At 43.4% G+C, this 17,685-nt stretch overlaps 1 protein-coding gene across 1 annotated transcript; it reads right to left on the bottom strand.

The window, feature by feature from the left end:
* Positions 1–14,861: 14,861 nt before the first annotated feature.
* Positions 14,862–17,248, bottom strand: cebpb (CCAAT enhancer binding protein beta). The gene has a single exon (XM_070896011.1). The coding sequence runs from the start codon at positions 17,039–17,041 to the stop codon at positions 16,118–16,120; it is 924 nt and encodes a 307-aa protein (XP_070752112.1). The 5' UTR covers positions 17,042–17,248; the 3' UTR covers positions 14,862–16,117.
* Between the last annotated feature and the right edge of the window lie 437 nt (positions 17,249–17,685).

The following is a 17,685-nucleotide window of genomic DNA, read 5'->3' as shown; positions in this document are numbered from 1 at the left end:
TACTGAGATAAGGACTCCTCTTTATAAAAGTCCTCGGTCAAAAGTCTAAATTCGCCTCTCCTTCTACGCGATTCCGAAAGCCTCCGGTTTGCGAACCCTCTGGTTGGTAGTCGGCTCGAGGTCCCATAGACGTCTAACTTCGGCGGTGTGTTAGTTAATTAATCACCGACCCACTGATCGGCTGGAAAGCCTAAGACTCAAGACCCCAGTAAAGAAATCAGTATTATGGTAGCAGGAGATAAGAGCAAAGAATTGCCTACAACTGTTAAAGGCAGGCGGGCACCACCTGAGGTTTCGATAGATGAAATCCTCGAACAGTTGAAAGAATACATAGAGCAACAATTCAACTTATCTAAAACCTGTATTAAGATCGAACAAAAGTACGGAACCTCCAAAGGACAATGGTCCTTGGACGAGATTAAAAGGGTCTGGGGAAAAACGACCCGTATGAAAAATAAAGAGCGAACTAGATGGTCCCTAGCCGTTATGGGCCAGATCCGAAAGCGGAATGAAATTATAATGCGTTCCCAACATGATCGAGAACTGACCAGTACAAAGGACCAATTGCAAGCTGTTGGAACCTAAAGCCAATATGGCAGTAGTCTGAGTTTGCATTGGAACTGTCCCCAGCGGTTACATAACTGAAGACCCCATGACAATGTTCATCAAGCAGACCACATGCTCCATAGGTTATTGCATTGTTTCTAGATCCTGTGCGAAACCCCACACATGTTTGAGGTAGACTCCTCCATACTCTCCGACATTGTGTGCAGGCTCCCTGGCAGGCAGTCCGATGCCCTGAGCAATTGGTGGTGCACATCCACCAGTCTTCTATAGGCTGGCCTCTTGAAGTCAGCATCTGTATCCTCTGCAGCTGGGGCCTGGTTGTGAGCTTGTCTTCAGGTAAGTTAGTTCCTGGGCCGTCATATTCCCCTGACCTTATTCCTGTACACTTGTGCTACGGGAATTAACCAGTGTAGACCCCATAGGGAACTTTTCTGGGTCATGGAACTTCTTCCAGTATTGCAACCAGGTCCTGGGTACAATGTTTCTCACCTTGATCTGTCACAGGTGCCGGGCAGTTGCCTTGACATTTCTGCAACCCGTTAGGAACAGCACATCCTTCCTCCAGAGTAGCATCCAAGAATTGGGGGGGTGGAGCCTTGCTGCACTTGCTAGTTCCACTGTACAACACTGATTCAGTTAAGACAAAGTGCACCTCCCTTTAAAAGCTGCAGACTGCCTTAAAATGGTGTCACCGAGGCACGATTTCCTGCAGTCCCAATCGGATATGTGCCAATAAACGACAATGTAGGGCTGGCAGCTCGCTACTGTTAATCAACTGAGACACGCGCTTACGCATGTGCCTCTCACCTATATCATCATGCGCAAGTTCAATTTCTGCCCCAAATATCAAATCACTGTGGACAGCAGTAAACAAAACTAAACATTCTACTGCGATCCAACCCGATTTCCAGTGGAATCAAAGTGGAGAATCAGGCTCACTTCTCGTTTTCCTGTTAACCCTAAATTTATGATTTATAGCCTTGTAAGCAGAAGGTCACAGTGCAGGGTGAAACGTGGAGTTATTGTGGCATATATAGCGCAAGCACCAAACTTCAACAGCAAAAATCTAAGAAAACGTGCAAGTGAAAGAATGTATCTGTTATGAATCACTAAAGGTGGTATATTTTAAGACCTTGAATGATGTGCAGAAATCCCTTAATCTTTACACTCCCAGGTAGTGGTTCCATCTAAAACTCTCTGGTTGTATGCAGCCGCTTCCTAATTTCCAATTTGCTGCAATTCATGTTGACATATACTCGCTCGTTAGAGGAGGTGGATGGTGCAGTGTCATGGGAAACAAACCAGCAGCTTAATGTTCCCATTAAGTTGAAAGAAAAGAAAGACCTGCATTTAACATAGTACAACACCACGCTGCAAAGGCATTTTTTTACATTAGAATAAAACTTATTCACACACTAGGCTTAAGGATCTAAAAGATCAATGGTGCCTAGCTTGTATGTATGAGTTTAGTGGAAGCCTCTGTCATTCTATCTAAGGAGAAAATGTCTAAAATTGCAGTTGTAACCACATCTTGGTTATTACTCTGATGAAATTACGGAAACAGATAACCATTTCCTCCAGAGTTACCTCATTCAACTGTGTCTTAAGAAAGTGAAAAAAAACAAAGGTCCATTATTATAAATGCTAAAACATTAAACAATACTTTTATAGATTAAAGGAGATCCAGCCTTTACAGGCAATGATTTTGCATGTGTGTTTACAAAGGAAATGGGTCAGTTGAGTTACATGTAAGACCACATAATAATGTAATATAAAGCAAGCAGTTTCTGTTCTTTATCTTTAGTCCTGAGAATTGGCTCCATTTGCAATTAATAGTTTTACCACATTCTTAACAATGCAACAGATCAAACCGTATTGTTTAGTCTGCTAATTTGCCTAAAAACTGGTTTATGGATTGGCTCAAAAATGGTCTTTGGAGTGAGTCATGAGCCAATCAATGTATTTTAAACACGTGTGGGATACAGCCTGTACACATTCAGGAAGATGAAGGAAGCAGAGAAGACCAGATAAAAAATGTAATTAATATTAAAATGCAAAAACAGTTTAAGTAATAATATAAATTTAGAGAATAGGGGAAAAGAATAAGGACAGCTGGCATCAAAGCCAAGTTTATAAAACATTTTATTTTGATTTAATCCTTACTTTTTTGAGTTGCGACTTATTGCACTGTCTCCCACTCGCATTCATTTTTTACCAAGACTTCATCACTGTGGAATTACACAACTCGGCATTACTTGTAGTCATGTAATCTCCTGGGAGAAACAAAAATAAAAACTCTTAGGCCAATTCTGGTAAAAAAAATATCTGGGAATTTCCTTTCCAACTACCAAAGAAGATCAAAATGTGATCCAGGAGATCCCAGTGACCCAGTGTCCCAGCTACCTTTTTATATGCAGTGATATTCGCCACTATAAGAAACTCTATCCAGCTCCTTTTTGAATTGCTTCAGCAAATCTGCACTTGTCACACGAGCCAGAAACTTGCTCCATGTCAATAACCCCCTACGTAAAGAAAAACTTCCTGACATCTAACCATGTCCTATGCTTGCATAACTTGTACACATGAAATCCTCGTTTTGCCTAACCTATCTCGTTTAATAGTCTGTCCCTCAAACTTTCCCTTCTCCTGAAACTTGTAGGTTTTTATACCTGAAGCTTTGCATCAACTAATTTCAAATCTCTCGGTTTATATTGTCTCTTAGTCTATATTGTTTAGAACAATAGTGGTCTCTCGTTATAGGTTTTAGCCTTCACCAAGTTTTCTCATTTATTTTTTAAACAGCATGTGAAACTTCTAATGTGACCACTGAAGATGTGTATAACCTCATTTCATTTGCATAATATTAACATATTTTCATCAGTTGTGGCTCAGTGGGTAGCACTCTCGCCTCTGAGTCAGAAGGTTGTGGGTTCATAGTCGCACAAAATAATCTAGGCTGACATTCCAGTGCAGTACCGTCTTTCGGATGAGAAGTTAAACCGAGGCCCCGTCTGCTCTCTCAAGTGAACATAAAAGATTCCATGGTACTATTTCGAAAAACAGCAGGGGAGTTATCCCCACTGTCTTAGCCAATATTTATCCCTCAATAAATGTTACAAAAAAAGATTATCTGGTCATTATCACATCGCTGTTTGTGGGAGCTTGGTGTGTGCAAATTGGCTGCCGTGTTTCCTACATTACAACAGTGACTACACTTTCAAAAGTACATAATTGGCTGTAAAGTGCTTTGAGATTCCGGTAGTCATGAAAGGCACTATATAAATGCAAGTCTTTCTTTCTTCTTTCTATATTTTAGTGTGCTCAGACAAATGAGAAATGGCTGACATAGTTTCAAATCAGTTGTCCTTTCAGATGCTCATTGAGCTCCCGGCTTGGATTGGGCCTTGTGCTGGGAGCTTGCCGAAGGGGAAACTTGGCATATTAACAGGGCCGAAATAAATGTGACCACTTAACAGTAACTGCTTCCCCAATGACCCCGAGCCTGTAGAGGCAGTTGCCCTTGATCATTGCCATGTAGGTATGCCAGGACCTGCTGATACAGCCAGTACCGTAATGATGATTACGCACTGCCCAGCTCTGGTGCCAGTTGATCTCCCTGGCATACCTTCTTTCACATTGTACCACTTCGACAGACCCCACCCCCCGCCATATATTTGAAATTGTCCTGCCAACTGTAGCTTGCACTTAGATGCAGCGGCATTCCCTGAGCTTCAGCTGAAATTTGTATTCTAAGAGCCCTATTTTCATATTCTGCTTTCTTTGTCATCTTCCTGTCCTGCTGAACACTTGTATATGCTCGCTGCAGCTGACTTCCTTGTAATTCTGCAAACAATATTCAGCTGTTTTTGTTTCTACATATTCTGAAGCCAACTTCCACCTCCCTCCCCCATACAAACAAAATTAAACAAAACCAGCACTAAAAAGCCACTAAAAAAAACAAGATCAAAAAAATTAGATGAGAAAGTCTCTGCCCCTTGAAAAGTTCCTTCATGCATCGGGTCTGTCTTTTCACCCAACACAGCTAGGCGAACAGAGCACACAGAATGATCCTGTCCTAAATGGCTGGGAAAATTGCTGGACCAGCAACATCTTTTCACATATGTATATATCTACAACTCTTAACAGTTTGATCGGAGAGGCTCCGAATAGATCCTGGGTACAGTCTGGGAGCACATGATCTCTTGACGCATTACATGAGGAGGCCAGTAAAAAAGATAAAATAATGGAAAGGTTTGGACCTTGTCAGTATACTTAATGAAAATAATCTAGAAAATTTCTTATCCAATCGGCATCGGGTTGTAGCACATTTTGATGCAGTCCTCACATCTCTTCCAGTCTCCAAGCAGTCACTTCCCTCCTGTCATCACTCACCAATGCTACCACTGTCCGCCAATTTATAATTTTATTATGTATTTCGATTTGTAAATATAGAAAAATTTGTCAATAATAATTGATTGAAGTGTCTAAACATGAGCCATGCTGATTATAACTGGTGTAAAAACAGAAATGCTAGAAATACACAAGTCCATCAGCATCTGGAAAGAGAATGATTTGTAACTTTGGCTTCCATGTTCATTGGTTTTATCACAAATTGAAGAGTTCCAGAATAGTGCACCTAAAGATGGCAATGGAGGGAATGGTTTTTTTCTTTTAAATTGATGATGTGATATAATTGCCTGCGCACAAATGAGGTGACCTCACCTGATCATGTAAGGTCAGCTCATTTAAATATGTTTCTGGAGTTCCCGGCCTGTCATTCAACGCACTGGAAACAGCGGGGCAGTGCGGGTTGCAATTTTAGGCACCAACAGTTAGCAAATGGCTATTGGCAATCCTACAGGCAGTGTTTCCTGGTGTAATGTATGCACCTGTGAGTATGCTCACAGGTTTGTATACTCGCGGCCTTCCGTGAGAGGTGGGCGCCAGAGGGACTAGAGTGCATCATCACCACCGGCAACCAAATTTTAATTTGATGTTTTTTGTCTAAAGTTTAATTTATTTATTGTGCTGGTTTTAGTGCCCCCCCCCCCTTTTAGCCAGAGGGCACTTGTATAATTTGTGGTTTTAGTGCCAAAAAACCCCCACAAAATTTCCCCACAAAAAAACCAAGAAAAAGGCACTTGTAAACTGTTTGGAGTGTTTCCCCCCCCCCTTAAGGGGGCACTTGATTTAATGTTTATTTATTGGTTGCAACAAAAGAGTTGTACGCTCGCGGCCTTCCGTGAGAGGTGGGCGCCAGAGGGACTGGAGTGCATCATCACCCCAGGCAACCAAATTTTAATTTGATGTTTTTTGTCTAAATTTAATTTGTTTACTGTGCCAGTTTTAGTGCCCCCCCCCCCTCCCTTTTAGCCAGAGGGCACTTGTATAATTTTGATTTGAGTGCCCGCGAAAAAAAAACAAGGGGCACTTGAAATGTTTGTGGAGTGTCCCGCCCTCTTTAATCAGGGGGCACTTGTTTAATGTTCATAACTTAAAATAGTTGTAGAGCTGTTGCCGTGCCTTTCAGTTCGGCGTGGAAGGGATTTGTGTACGGGCTGCTCTTGCACACTCTCCACTTTGCCATCCTCTTCTGCCATCTGGACACGCCATGGCGCACCATCTTGCCGTCCAGAGGAGGTGGGGGTCCCCAATGGAATGCTCTCTATGGGGGAGTCCTCCCTTTATTTAATGGGGACTTGGCCTGGAGGGTGTTGCATGGAGCAGTCCTGTGCAATCGGTTTTTAAGTCGGTTCACGGACTCCCAGGCCGACTGTAATTTCTGCGGTCTCGAGGAGTCCGTGTTCCATGTGTATGTTAAAAATGTGAGGTTGCAGCCCCTCTTCCAATATTTGAAGGAGCTGCTCCTCAAATCCTGGTTACACTTCAATCCCACGCTCCTGATCTTTGAGCCCCCCGTGTGGAGGGAAGCAGGCAGGTCGGAAGGCCTCCTCGTAGGACTGCTCCTGGGCATGACCAAGGTGACCATTAACCGGTCCAGGCAGCGGGCGGTCGAAGAGGTTGTTCAGCCTGACTGCCTGCCTCTCTTTCGCGGTTACATCTGAGCCAGGGTGTCCCTGGAGATGGAGCTTGCGGTGTCCACCGGTACGCTCGCGGCCTTCCGCGAGAGGTGGGCGCTGGAGGGACTGGAGTGCATCATCACCCCCGGCAACCAAATTTAAATTTGAACCGTGTGTAAACTTTAATTTGTTTAAGTTTGTCGATTTTAGTGCCCCCCCCACCCTTTTTAGCCAGGGGGCACTTGTATAATTTGTGTCTTTGGTGCCCTCAAAAAAAAGGGCACTTGAAAAATTTTTGGAGTGTTTCCCCCCCCCCCCCTTTAATCAGGGGGCATTTGTTTAATGTTCATAACTAGGGACTGGAGTGCATCATCACCCCCGGCAACCAAATTTTAATTTGATCGTTTAAAGTTTAACGTTTAATTTGTTTAATTTGACGGTTTTAGTGCTCCTTTAACAAGGGGGCACTTGATTTAAAGGTTCACAAAAAGAGTTGTAGAGTTGTTGCATTGTGAGTGGCTCAATAAAATCTCAGTCAGTTGGGTCTAGATTATCCACAATGAGGTATGCAGTTCTGAGCCTAGTGGATGAACTGGTAATGTGTAGTGTGATTGTTAATAAACTAACTAGTTCTTAATAGCAAACATATAAGATTCTGATGGGACGGGACAGGTTAGATGCGGGTAGAATGTTCCCAATGTTGGAGAAGTCCAGAACCAGGGGACACAGTCTTAGGATAAGGGGTAGATCATTTAGGACTGAGATGAGGAGAAACTTCTTCACTCAGAGAGTTGTTAACCTGTGGAATTCCCTGCCGCAGAGAGTTGTTGATGCCAGTTCATTGGATATATTCAAGGGGGAGTTAGATATGGCCCTTACGGCTAAGGGGATCAAAGGGTATGGAGAGAAAGTGGGAAAGGGGTACTGAGGAATGATCAGCCATGATCTTATTGAATGGTGGTGCAGGCCTGAAGAGCTGAATGGCCTACTCCTGCACCTATTTTCTATGTTTCTATATAATAGCAATATGTTGCTATGAATTCTTAAGCAAAGAACTGATGAAGCAAATAAATTACACCTGGGAATGGTGTGGGAGGCGGGTGTAATGGCGAAGAGAGGAAAGGGGCCATCAGGAACAAGGGGGAAGGGCCAGCTAGAGAAATATATAAATATTTTTCATAGGACCTTCCCTTTAAACACTCCAACAAATACATCAAAATGCTGCTGTAAATGTCAAAAATGGTTGTCAGAGTTAAACACATGGCTCAAAGACGAGTGTGGGAGAAATGGGTTTTGGTTCGTGGGACACTGGCACTGGTATTGGGGTGGGAGGGAGCTGTTCCGTTGTGACAGGTTCCATTTAGACCATGTTGGGACTAGGGTCCTGGCGAATCGAATAACTAGGGCTGTAGAGAGGCTTTAAACTAATTAGTGGCGGGGGGCGGGGGGGGGGGGGCGAGGGTTCACGTGAGCAGAAATTTTAAAAGTCAAAGAATAAGGAGAAGGCAATAGTGCAGGGTAGCACTGGGGGAAATGAAACCAGAGCGTGACAGGAAGGGACAGAATGTATAAACATAAAAGTGAATCAGAAAGTGGGGTCAAAGCAGGAAAAAATGGTTAAAAAAAATTTTTTAAAGCTCTTAATCTGAATGCACGCAGCATTCGTAACAAAATAGATGAATTGACAGCACACATAGATACCAATGGGTATGATCTGATAGCCATTACAGAGACGTGGTTGCAAGGTGACCAAGGCTGGGAACTAAATATTCAGGGGTACTTGACAATTCGCAATGACAGACAGAAAGGAAAAGGAGGTGGGATAGCTTTGTTAATAAAGGTTGAGATCAGTGTGTTAGTGATAAACGATATTGGCTCAGAAGATCAAGATGTTGAATCAGTTTGGGTGGAGATAAGGAATAATAAGGAGAAAAAGTCACTGGTGGACATAGTCTATAGGCCCCCTAACAGTATCTACATTGTTGGATGGAGTGTAAAACTAGAAATAATGGAGGCTTGTAATTGGAGGCAATAATCATGGACGATTTTCACCTTCATATTGATTGGACAAAGCAAATTGGCCAGGGTAGCCTTGAGGAATAATTCATAGGGTATAGCCGGGATAGTTTCCTTGAACAGTATGCTGCGGAACTAACCAGGGAGCAGGCTATCTTAGATCTGGTACTGTGTAATGAGACAGGATTAATAAATGATCTCCAAGTAAAGGATCCTATAGGAATGAGTGACCATAACACGGTTGAATTTCAAATTCAGTTGGAGGGTGAGAAAGTTGGATCTCAAACCAGTGTCCAAAGCTTAAATAAAGGAGACTACAAAAATATGAAGGCAGAGTTGGATAAAGTGGACTGGGAAAATAGATTAAAGTGTGAGCAGTAGCAGACATTTAACTAGATATTTCATAACTCTCAACAAAAATATATCCCAATGAGAAGGAAAGACTGTAAGAGAAGGGATAACAATCCATGGCTAACAAAGGAAATAAGGGATGGTATCAAATCGAAGGCATACAAAGTGGCCAAGACTAGTGGGAGACCAGAGGATTGGGAAACCTTTAAAGGCCAGCAAAGAGCGACAAGAAAATAATAAAGAGAGGGAAAATAGATTATGAAAGTAACCTAGCATGAAATATAAAAAACAGATAGTAAGAGTTTCTATAGGTGCATAAAAAGTGGCTAAAGTAAATGTTGATCCCTAAGAGGATGAGACTGGGGAATTAATAATGAGGAACAGGGAAATGGCAGAGACTTTGAACAAATATTTTGTATCGGTTTTCACGGTAGAAGACACTAAAAACATCCCAATAGTGGATAATAAAGGGGCTATAGGGAGGGAGGAACTTAATACAATCAGTATCACTAAAGAAGTACTACTCGGTAAAATAAGGGTCTAAAGGCGGACAAGTCCCCTGGACCTGATGGCTTGCATCTTACGGTCATAAAAGAAGTGGCTGCAGAGATACTGGATGCATTGGTTGTAATCCACCAACATTTTCTGGATTCTGGGGAGGTCCCAGCGGATTGGAGGCAGACAGAAAGCAGGAAACTATAGACTGGTTAGCCTAACATCTGTTGTTGGGAAAATGGTGGAATTCATATTTAAGGACGCACTAGCAGAACAGTTGGAAAAGCATGATTCAACCAAGCAAAGTCAGCATGATTTTATGAAAGGGAAATCATGTTTGACAAATTTGCTGGAGTTACTTGAGGATGTAACGAGCAGGGTGGATAAGAAGGAACCATTGGATGTGCTGTATTTGGATTTCCAGAAGGCATTCGATAAGGTGCCACATAAAAGGTTATTGCACAAGATAAGAGCTCATGGGGTTGGGCTAATATATTAGCATGGATAGAAGATTGGCTAACTAACAGAAAACAGAGAGTTAGGATAAACGGGTCATATTCCAGTTGGTAAACTGTAACTAGTGGGATGCCGCAGGGATCGGTGCTGGGGCCTCAACTATTTACAATCTATATTAATGATTTGGATGAAGGGGCCGAGGTTAATGTAGCCAAGATTCAAAAATGGGTGGGAAAGCAAATTGTGAGGAAGACACAAAACATCTGCAAAGGGATATAGACAGGCTAAGTGAGTGGGAAAAAATTTGGCAGATGGAGTACAATGTGGGAAAATGTGAGGTTGTCCACTTTGGCAGAAAAAATAGAAAAGCAAATTATAATTTAAATGGAGAAAAATTGCAAAGTGCTTCAGTACAGAGGGACCTGGGGATCCTTGTGCATAGTATGCAGGTACAGCAAGTAAATGGAATGTTGGCCTTTATTACAAGGGGTATAGAGTATAAAAGCAGAGAAGTCCTGCTACAACTGTACAGGATATTGGTGAGGCTTCACCTCGAGTACTGCATATAGTTTTGGTCTCTGTATATAAGGAAGAATATACTTGTATTGGAGGTTGTTCAGAGAAGGTTCACTAGGTTGATTCCAGAGATGAAACGGTTGACTTATGAAGATTGCTTGAGTAGGTTGGGCCTGTACTCATTGGAGTTCAGAAGAATGAGAGGTGATCTTATCAAAACATAAAAGATAATGAGAGGGCTCGACAAGATGGATGCAGAGAGGATATTTCTACTCATAGGGAAAACTAAAACTAGGGGGGGGGTATAGTCTCAGAATAAGTGGTCGCCCATTTAAAACTGATGAGGAGGAATTTCTTCTCTCAGAGGGTTGTAAATCTGTGGAATTCGCTTCCCCAGGAGGCTGTGAAGGCTGGGTCGTTGAAAATATTTAAGGCGGCGACAGATTTTTGAGCGATAAGGGAATAAAGGGTTATGGGGAGCGGACAGGGAAGTGGAGCTGAGTCCATGATCACATCAGCCATGATCTTATTAAATGGCAGAGCAGGCTCGAGGGGTCAAATGGCTTATTCCTGCTCCTATATTATTTTTTAATTTCTTACATATCGATCCACATTAGCAAATGCCACAAGATTGGTGATCAATAAAAAGAAAAAGTTAAATATTCATTAAAAAATGGAAACGTGTCATAAAAATAAAATCTACATTAGGATTAGTGGTTATGAAAATTAAATTTAGAACATCACCACAGAATGTAGAAAGTAATGACAGCATAATGTCCTTCGTCGACTGCGAGCATCAGGCATAATCTTTAGCCAAAATAAAGTATCACGCCTAAAATGTTTTTCATCAATGATAGAAACAGGCATTGGTAAAAAGAAAAGAAATTTTCAAAATTTGAAATAAAGACAGCAAATGCTGGAAATACACAACAGAGCTATTAACCTATCTGTTCTCTTCACAGATGCTAACATTTTGGGGATCATTTTAACCTAACCTCCTGGGAGAGAAACTGACGGGATGGGGTCAAACGTTGATTTACTCACCGCCTGATTTTACTTCCCACTGACTTCAATGGCCTGTAAAATCTGATTCGTCAGTGTTCTGCAGGCTGGGTTAGGTTAAAATGATCTGCTTCGCGTCTGGGACCTTCAACTGTAGTTTTGATAAAGGCTCTACAACTTACAGGATTATTCTGTTTCTATATTATCTATGAACAAAGCAATGCGCATCAGTAAGCTTTCACATAATTTAGTTGCTTGCTGCTTTCCTTTCTGATGCTAACTATTGCTAAGGAATAAATACTCTAATTATGCAATGCACTCCTGGCTAGCCTCCCATGTTCTACCCTATGTAAACTAGAGGTGATCCAAAAGTCAGCTGCCCGCGTCCTAACTCACACCTAACTCCCGTTCGCCCATCGCCCCTGTGCTCGCTGACCTACATTGGCTTCCAGTTAAGCAATGCCTCGATTTCAAAATTTTCATTCTTGTTTTCACATCCCTCCATGTCCTCGTCCCTCGCTATCTCTATAAATCTCCTTCAGTCCCACAACCTTCCCCCATCCCCCACCCCGAGATATCTGCGCTCCTCTAATTCTGCCCTCTTTAGCATCCCTGATTATAGTCACTCAACCATTAGTGTCCGTGCCTTCTGTTGCCTAGGCCCTAAGCTCTGGAATTCCCTGCCTAAACCTCTCTACCTCTCTTTTCTCCTTTAAGACGCTCCTTAAAACCTACCTTTTTAACCAAGCTTTTGGTCATCTGCCCTAATTTCTCCTTATGTGGCTCGGTGTCAACATTTTTGTCTTATTATACTCCTGTGAAGCATCTTGGGACTTTTACTACATTTAAAAGCGCTATATAAATACCAGTTGCTGTTGTTGTTGTAGATGTAACTATTCATCATCATCATCATCATCATAGGCAGTCCCTCAAAATCGAGCAGGACTTGCTTCCACTCAAAAAGTGAGTTCTCAGGTGGCTGTAGAGTTCAATGTGGGAATTACAGTCTCTGTAACAGATGGGGCAGACAGTGGTTGAAAGAAAGGGTGGGTGGGGAGCCTGGTTTGCCGCATGCTCCTTCCGTTGTCTGCGCTTGGTTTCTGCATGCTCTCGGCGACGAGACCCGAGGTGCTCAGCGCCTTCCCGGATGCTCTTCCTCCACTTTGGGTGGTCTTGGGCCAGGGATTCCCAGGTGCCGGTGGGGATGTTACACTTTATCAAGGACCCGCGACCTAAAGAATAGATGGTAGGTAGAGAAAGCACAGGAGATCCAGCAGCTGGCCAACAACCGTGATGTGCGAGGATTCTTCAGCGCAGTCAAGGTCACTTATGGCCCAAGCACCCAAGGTCCCACCCCACTGCTGGCCAAGAACGGAGAGGCACTCATTAAGGAAACCGAAGCAGTCAGGGCCTGCTGGAAGGAGCACTTCGAAGATCTCCTTAATCAAGACTCTGCCTTCGACACGAGTGTCCTCGACCCAATCCCGCAGCATGCTATCTGCCACGATCTCAGCAAAACCCCAGCCCTGCACGAGGTAGAAAAGGCCATCTGTCAGCTCAAGAACAATAAGGCATCAGGAGCAGATGGAATCCCCACTGAGGCACTAAAGTATGGCGGAGAAGCACTATTAACATGAATGCATGACCTCATCTCTCTTACCTGGAAGGAGGAGAGCATACCTGGAGGATATATCTATTCATATTTTTCTGAAAAATGTGCAAAAGTAGTTTAAGGTGTGAGTTTTCATTTTGAAATATAAATGTTATGTATTCAATACTATATATAATTTGAAGACTTGTGTTTATTATACTTGAGTTAGGTACAGTGTTCACAGATTAGAAACCATTTTCTGATGTTTTCTGTACAAATATTAGAATCCTTGTGTTAGTGTGGGTGAATATTTTTGCGTAAGAAAGTATTTTTATACAGAGGTAATTAGAGATTTTGCAAGCCTTGTATTTTGACAGATGCCTTGCTTATTGAAACTGAAGCCGCCCACACCCCATAAATTAACTAATATCCTCTTCAGCACTTTAACACAGTCAATTGTGTGAGATTTGTTTGTAACCCTTAATTCATATTACAGTTAATTAGCTAGTAGCCTGAGGTAAAACAGTTATTTGGATATCAGTTTCAAAACACCGACAGTATTCACCAATGCACAAAACCTCAGTGAAAGAAAATCTATTTAAAATATTATGGTATCTGTGAGATCTTGAACCCAAAAGAGGGAAGAAAATCAGCAAATGTCATGATAAAGATAACAATCTTCTTCTGCTTTCTCCACTTCCAGTTGTTTCTCTGACACAAGAAAAAGCATGTATGGCACTGATGTTAGACAGTTAGAGGTTCTTGCCCATACTAATGGATCTGTGTGGTTTATTAGTTTTTTTAAATCTTTATTTATTAAACAGCATTGGAGACTTAAATATTTTCAAGGGAAGTGTAGAACATACGTACCGTCTTGGTGTTATGTTAAGCTGTATTGAAGAGAGGGAAGACTCTGAATTAATGTGTTGACACCATGTTGCAGAGTGGGAGAACATGGGTTGGTTCATGTGCTGCCATACTGCAAAATAAAGGACTGGATTGGAGTACTGGCACATCACAAACCTGCAGGAGTGTTAGTATGCTGTAGAACAGAAAGATGTGGTGCAGTGCATAAGAACATTGGGTTTGTACATCTATAGACTGCATTGCAAAATGCGAGGACTTGGGCTAATGCACTGGCACATTGCACTACACAATTGGAGGACTTGGGTTAATATATCACATTGCACTAATAGTAGGACATGGTGTTAGTACACCAACACACTACGCTGCAGAGTGGAAGGACAAGTTAGTGCACTGACGCGCAGTGCTGCAGAGTACGAGCACAGTGTTAGTGCTGTGATACACTGAATAATAGGTTATGCACTGCATCCTGACCTGCAGTTAGTGCTCTGATGGGAGGACATGGATTGGTGCACCAACACTGCATAGTAGGGCAAGTCACCCTGTTAGTAGTGTGGCACACCATTGCACGAACAATGACATGAGGCTAGCGTGCTGGCACACTGCACTGTAAAGTAGGATAACATGAGTATGCTGCAGAATGGCAGTACAGAGTGTAACTGCACTGGCATGCAATGCTGCAGAATGGTAGGACTGTGATCTAGCTCTAATATCTCCAGATTTCCCCAACAACTATCTAAAGAGGCACCAACTGGAGAAAAGCTACTTTCCCCAATCAAGGGAAACATCAGAAGACAGTTCAACTTGCATTGCTCAGATGTACCTGTTCTTCATTAGCTCAGCGAAAGTGGAGGCCTGGGAGCATGGGAAAGGAATAGGAAAATGGCACTGGTTACTTTAATCATCGGGATTCAAATATAAAACTAGAAGGACATATGTAAATAAAAGCAATGAGGCAGAAATCTGCTTCACACTAAAACGAATTTTAATTCAAAATTTTTATTCATTTTAAAAGAGAAAAATAAATACAATATTGTTCATTTGATAAAAATAATTTGTTTTTTCTTTGACCCACAATCAAAGTTGATTTAAGTTGTAGCATTCCTTTTCCTGGATATTTTAAAAAGCTTATAATGCAATCTTTAACAGAACAGCTGGTCCCTTATGTGAAGTTCTATTCGCTTTAATAACTTATGTAACTTTGTAAAGTGTAATGATCAACACATCTTCATTTACAGCCCTGCTTTACAATCCACCCGTGGTTACCAAACTGGCAACTACTTGGTTGGAAAGGGGATACTTACAGCTTTTAGTCAACAATCACCATATAGTTCTAAAGTGTAAAATAACTGTACCATTTTTCCCCAACATTGTACCCAATTCAAGTGAAGTGAACAGAATAAAATGTTCCCCCAAACACTTACATGCTGAGTCATTGCTGGAGTGACGCAATTCAAGTGAAAACATTTCAGCGTTGGGTTTAAAACTGCTGAAAACATCTCCACCACGGAACAAATCACGTCCGAAATATATAGTTCATTTATTTATTTAAAAAAAGGGGGAAAGAGGAGCCAGTATAAAACACGGAAGAGATAACGTTCAGTTAACAAGAGCAGCCTCGACCCGTCTTTTGGGGGGGAACACGGGCGGCGCCACCAGCAAGGTTACAAAACGGCAGTTCAAGCACTTGTCTCAAAATAATACTTTGTTGTTATTTTTTTAACATTCAAAGTTCTACAGTAATGCTGTCACGCGTTTCGATAGGAGCAGGAAACCCAACCTGTACATACATAACGCAATTTGATACAGAAATAGAATATTTTCTGGGGAGAAAAAAACCCCCGAGACAATTTGTAATAAGAAACGTTCTGTCATCTGACAATTACGAATGAATCTCACACTTGGCAAGTTACACGCTGTTGCGTCATGTGTTTCGACTGAGCAAAGTCACAGTTAAGCATGGCATCATTTTATATACATTAATATATAAAACCCCAGAGTTTGTTTTTCAACAAAAGTCATGTTTCCCTTCCCCTGCCGTTTCCAAACGCAGAGTTAAGGTCATTGAGCGATTATATAACCTCGGTTACTGCAATGTGCTGTAAACACTTGGATAGAATCCTCTATATACAAAGAGTCCTTTTTATTTTGATCATCTTTTTGCAAAAGTCACGATATCCTTTTTTTTCTTCTTCCCTCAAAAGAAAGATGTATAAATATTGGCTGGCCTGGGTGAGTGTCAGCAGTTGCCCGAGCCAGTGAGCAGGCTGTGCTCGGGGAGCTGTTTGAACAAGTTCCTCAGAGTGCTCAGCTCCCGGCTCAGCTGCTCCACCCGCTTCTGCAGCCGCTCGTTCTCGGCGCTGAGTTCCAGCACCTTGTGCTGAGTCTCCACGTTGCGCAGCTTGGCCTTGTCCCGGCTTTTCCTCACCGCGATGTTGTTCCTCTCCCGTCGCAGCCGGTACTCGTCGCTGTGCTTGTCCACCGCTTTCTTGCTCTTGCCCCGGGCCGCGATGCTGCCGCTGCCGGCCGCCCGGCTGGAGTCGGGGGTGGCGGGCGGGGTGTTGGTGGTGGTGCTGGCGGACGAGGACAGGGACGAGGTGGACAGGTTGCTGTTGCTGCCGCTGGCCGCGCACTGGTACTGCAGCAGCGGCGGCGGCCTGGGGTGGTAGGCGGAGGAGGAGGCCGGCGGGCAGCCCTCGTCGTCCCGCGACTCCTGCTTCACCCCCTTGGCAGCGTCGCTCAGGCCGGCCTCGAACACCGGGTCGAGCCGGGTCTCCAGGAAGCCGGGCGTGCAGCTGAGGATGCTGGCCTGGTGCCGGACCGAGCCGCGCATCAGCGACAGGTAGGCGCTGTAGTCGGGCAGCGGCTTCTTCTTGCTGTACTCGTCCGCCAGCATGATGTCGCTCAGCAGCTCGCCGGCCAGCTCGAAGTTGCCCCCTGCTGCCGAGGCGGCGGCGGCGGCCGGGTCGATGTAAGGGCTGAAGTCGATGGCGCTCTCGTTGTCTCCGATGCCCAGATCGGTCATGGAGCGGTCGCGGTGCAGCTTGTTCAGCGAGCAGTCCGGCTCGTAAAAGTTGGCCACTTCCATCAGATTAGTGTAAGTCTGAGCCACCGGGAAACATGGCGAGTCGCAACGCGAGTCCCAACCGGCCAGACTTTGCATGAAAGCCGTGGTTGCGAAGAAATCAAAGAAGGGGTTGGCGACCCTTCTTCACACACGCACAAAATAAAATAAAATAATTTAATGCTTCAGAAGGGGTGGGAGCTCGCCCGGCCGGGGGACACTGTCCAAGCACTGACTGAACTTGTTGCACTCTGTGCCTTGGGTCAGTGAGGTGCAGCCGGCTCGGCTATGTCAATGCTGAGGTTTGAGTCTGTTGGAAGTTGTCGCCAGTTCCTTTATTTATAGCCGCAGCGCTCCTGCCATTGACGTCAGCTGGCGCCCTCCCATCACCTCCAATTTTTTTCTCTCTCGCTCGCTTCTGTGTCAGATCAAGGAGATCCTCCTCTAGAACCTCATTTATTAGTCCTGATATCTGCCGAGCGTTATTCTTTAAAATTAGGGAGGAGAGTGGATCGACTCTTCTAAACAGCTTGATAAGCTGCAGTTCAATACGCGTTGGAGTAGAAGTAAGATTGTTTTAAAGGGTAACATATCCTTGGATGAACCTTAGTTTGACTCTAAATCATCGTATTTTGAGGGGCGCTATCACTTGCACTAATGTGCATGTTTTTAAAGAGAAACTTTAATCTGTGATAAACTTTTTACTTCGTTAATCGGATTGCGGGATCACAAGGTGTAAGAAT

This window comes from Pristiophorus japonicus, chromosome 12 (genome assembly GCF_044704955.1).
Source record: "Pristiophorus japonicus isolate sPriJap1 chromosome 12, sPriJap1.hap1, whole genome shotgun sequence".
In the NCBI taxonomy this organism is placed as follows: Eukaryota; Metazoa; Chordata; class Chondrichthyes; family Pristiophoridae; genus Pristiophorus; species Pristiophorus japonicus.
The sequence above is the reverse complement of the archived record's forward strand: the minus strand, read 5'-3'. Positions and strand labels throughout refer to the sequence as shown.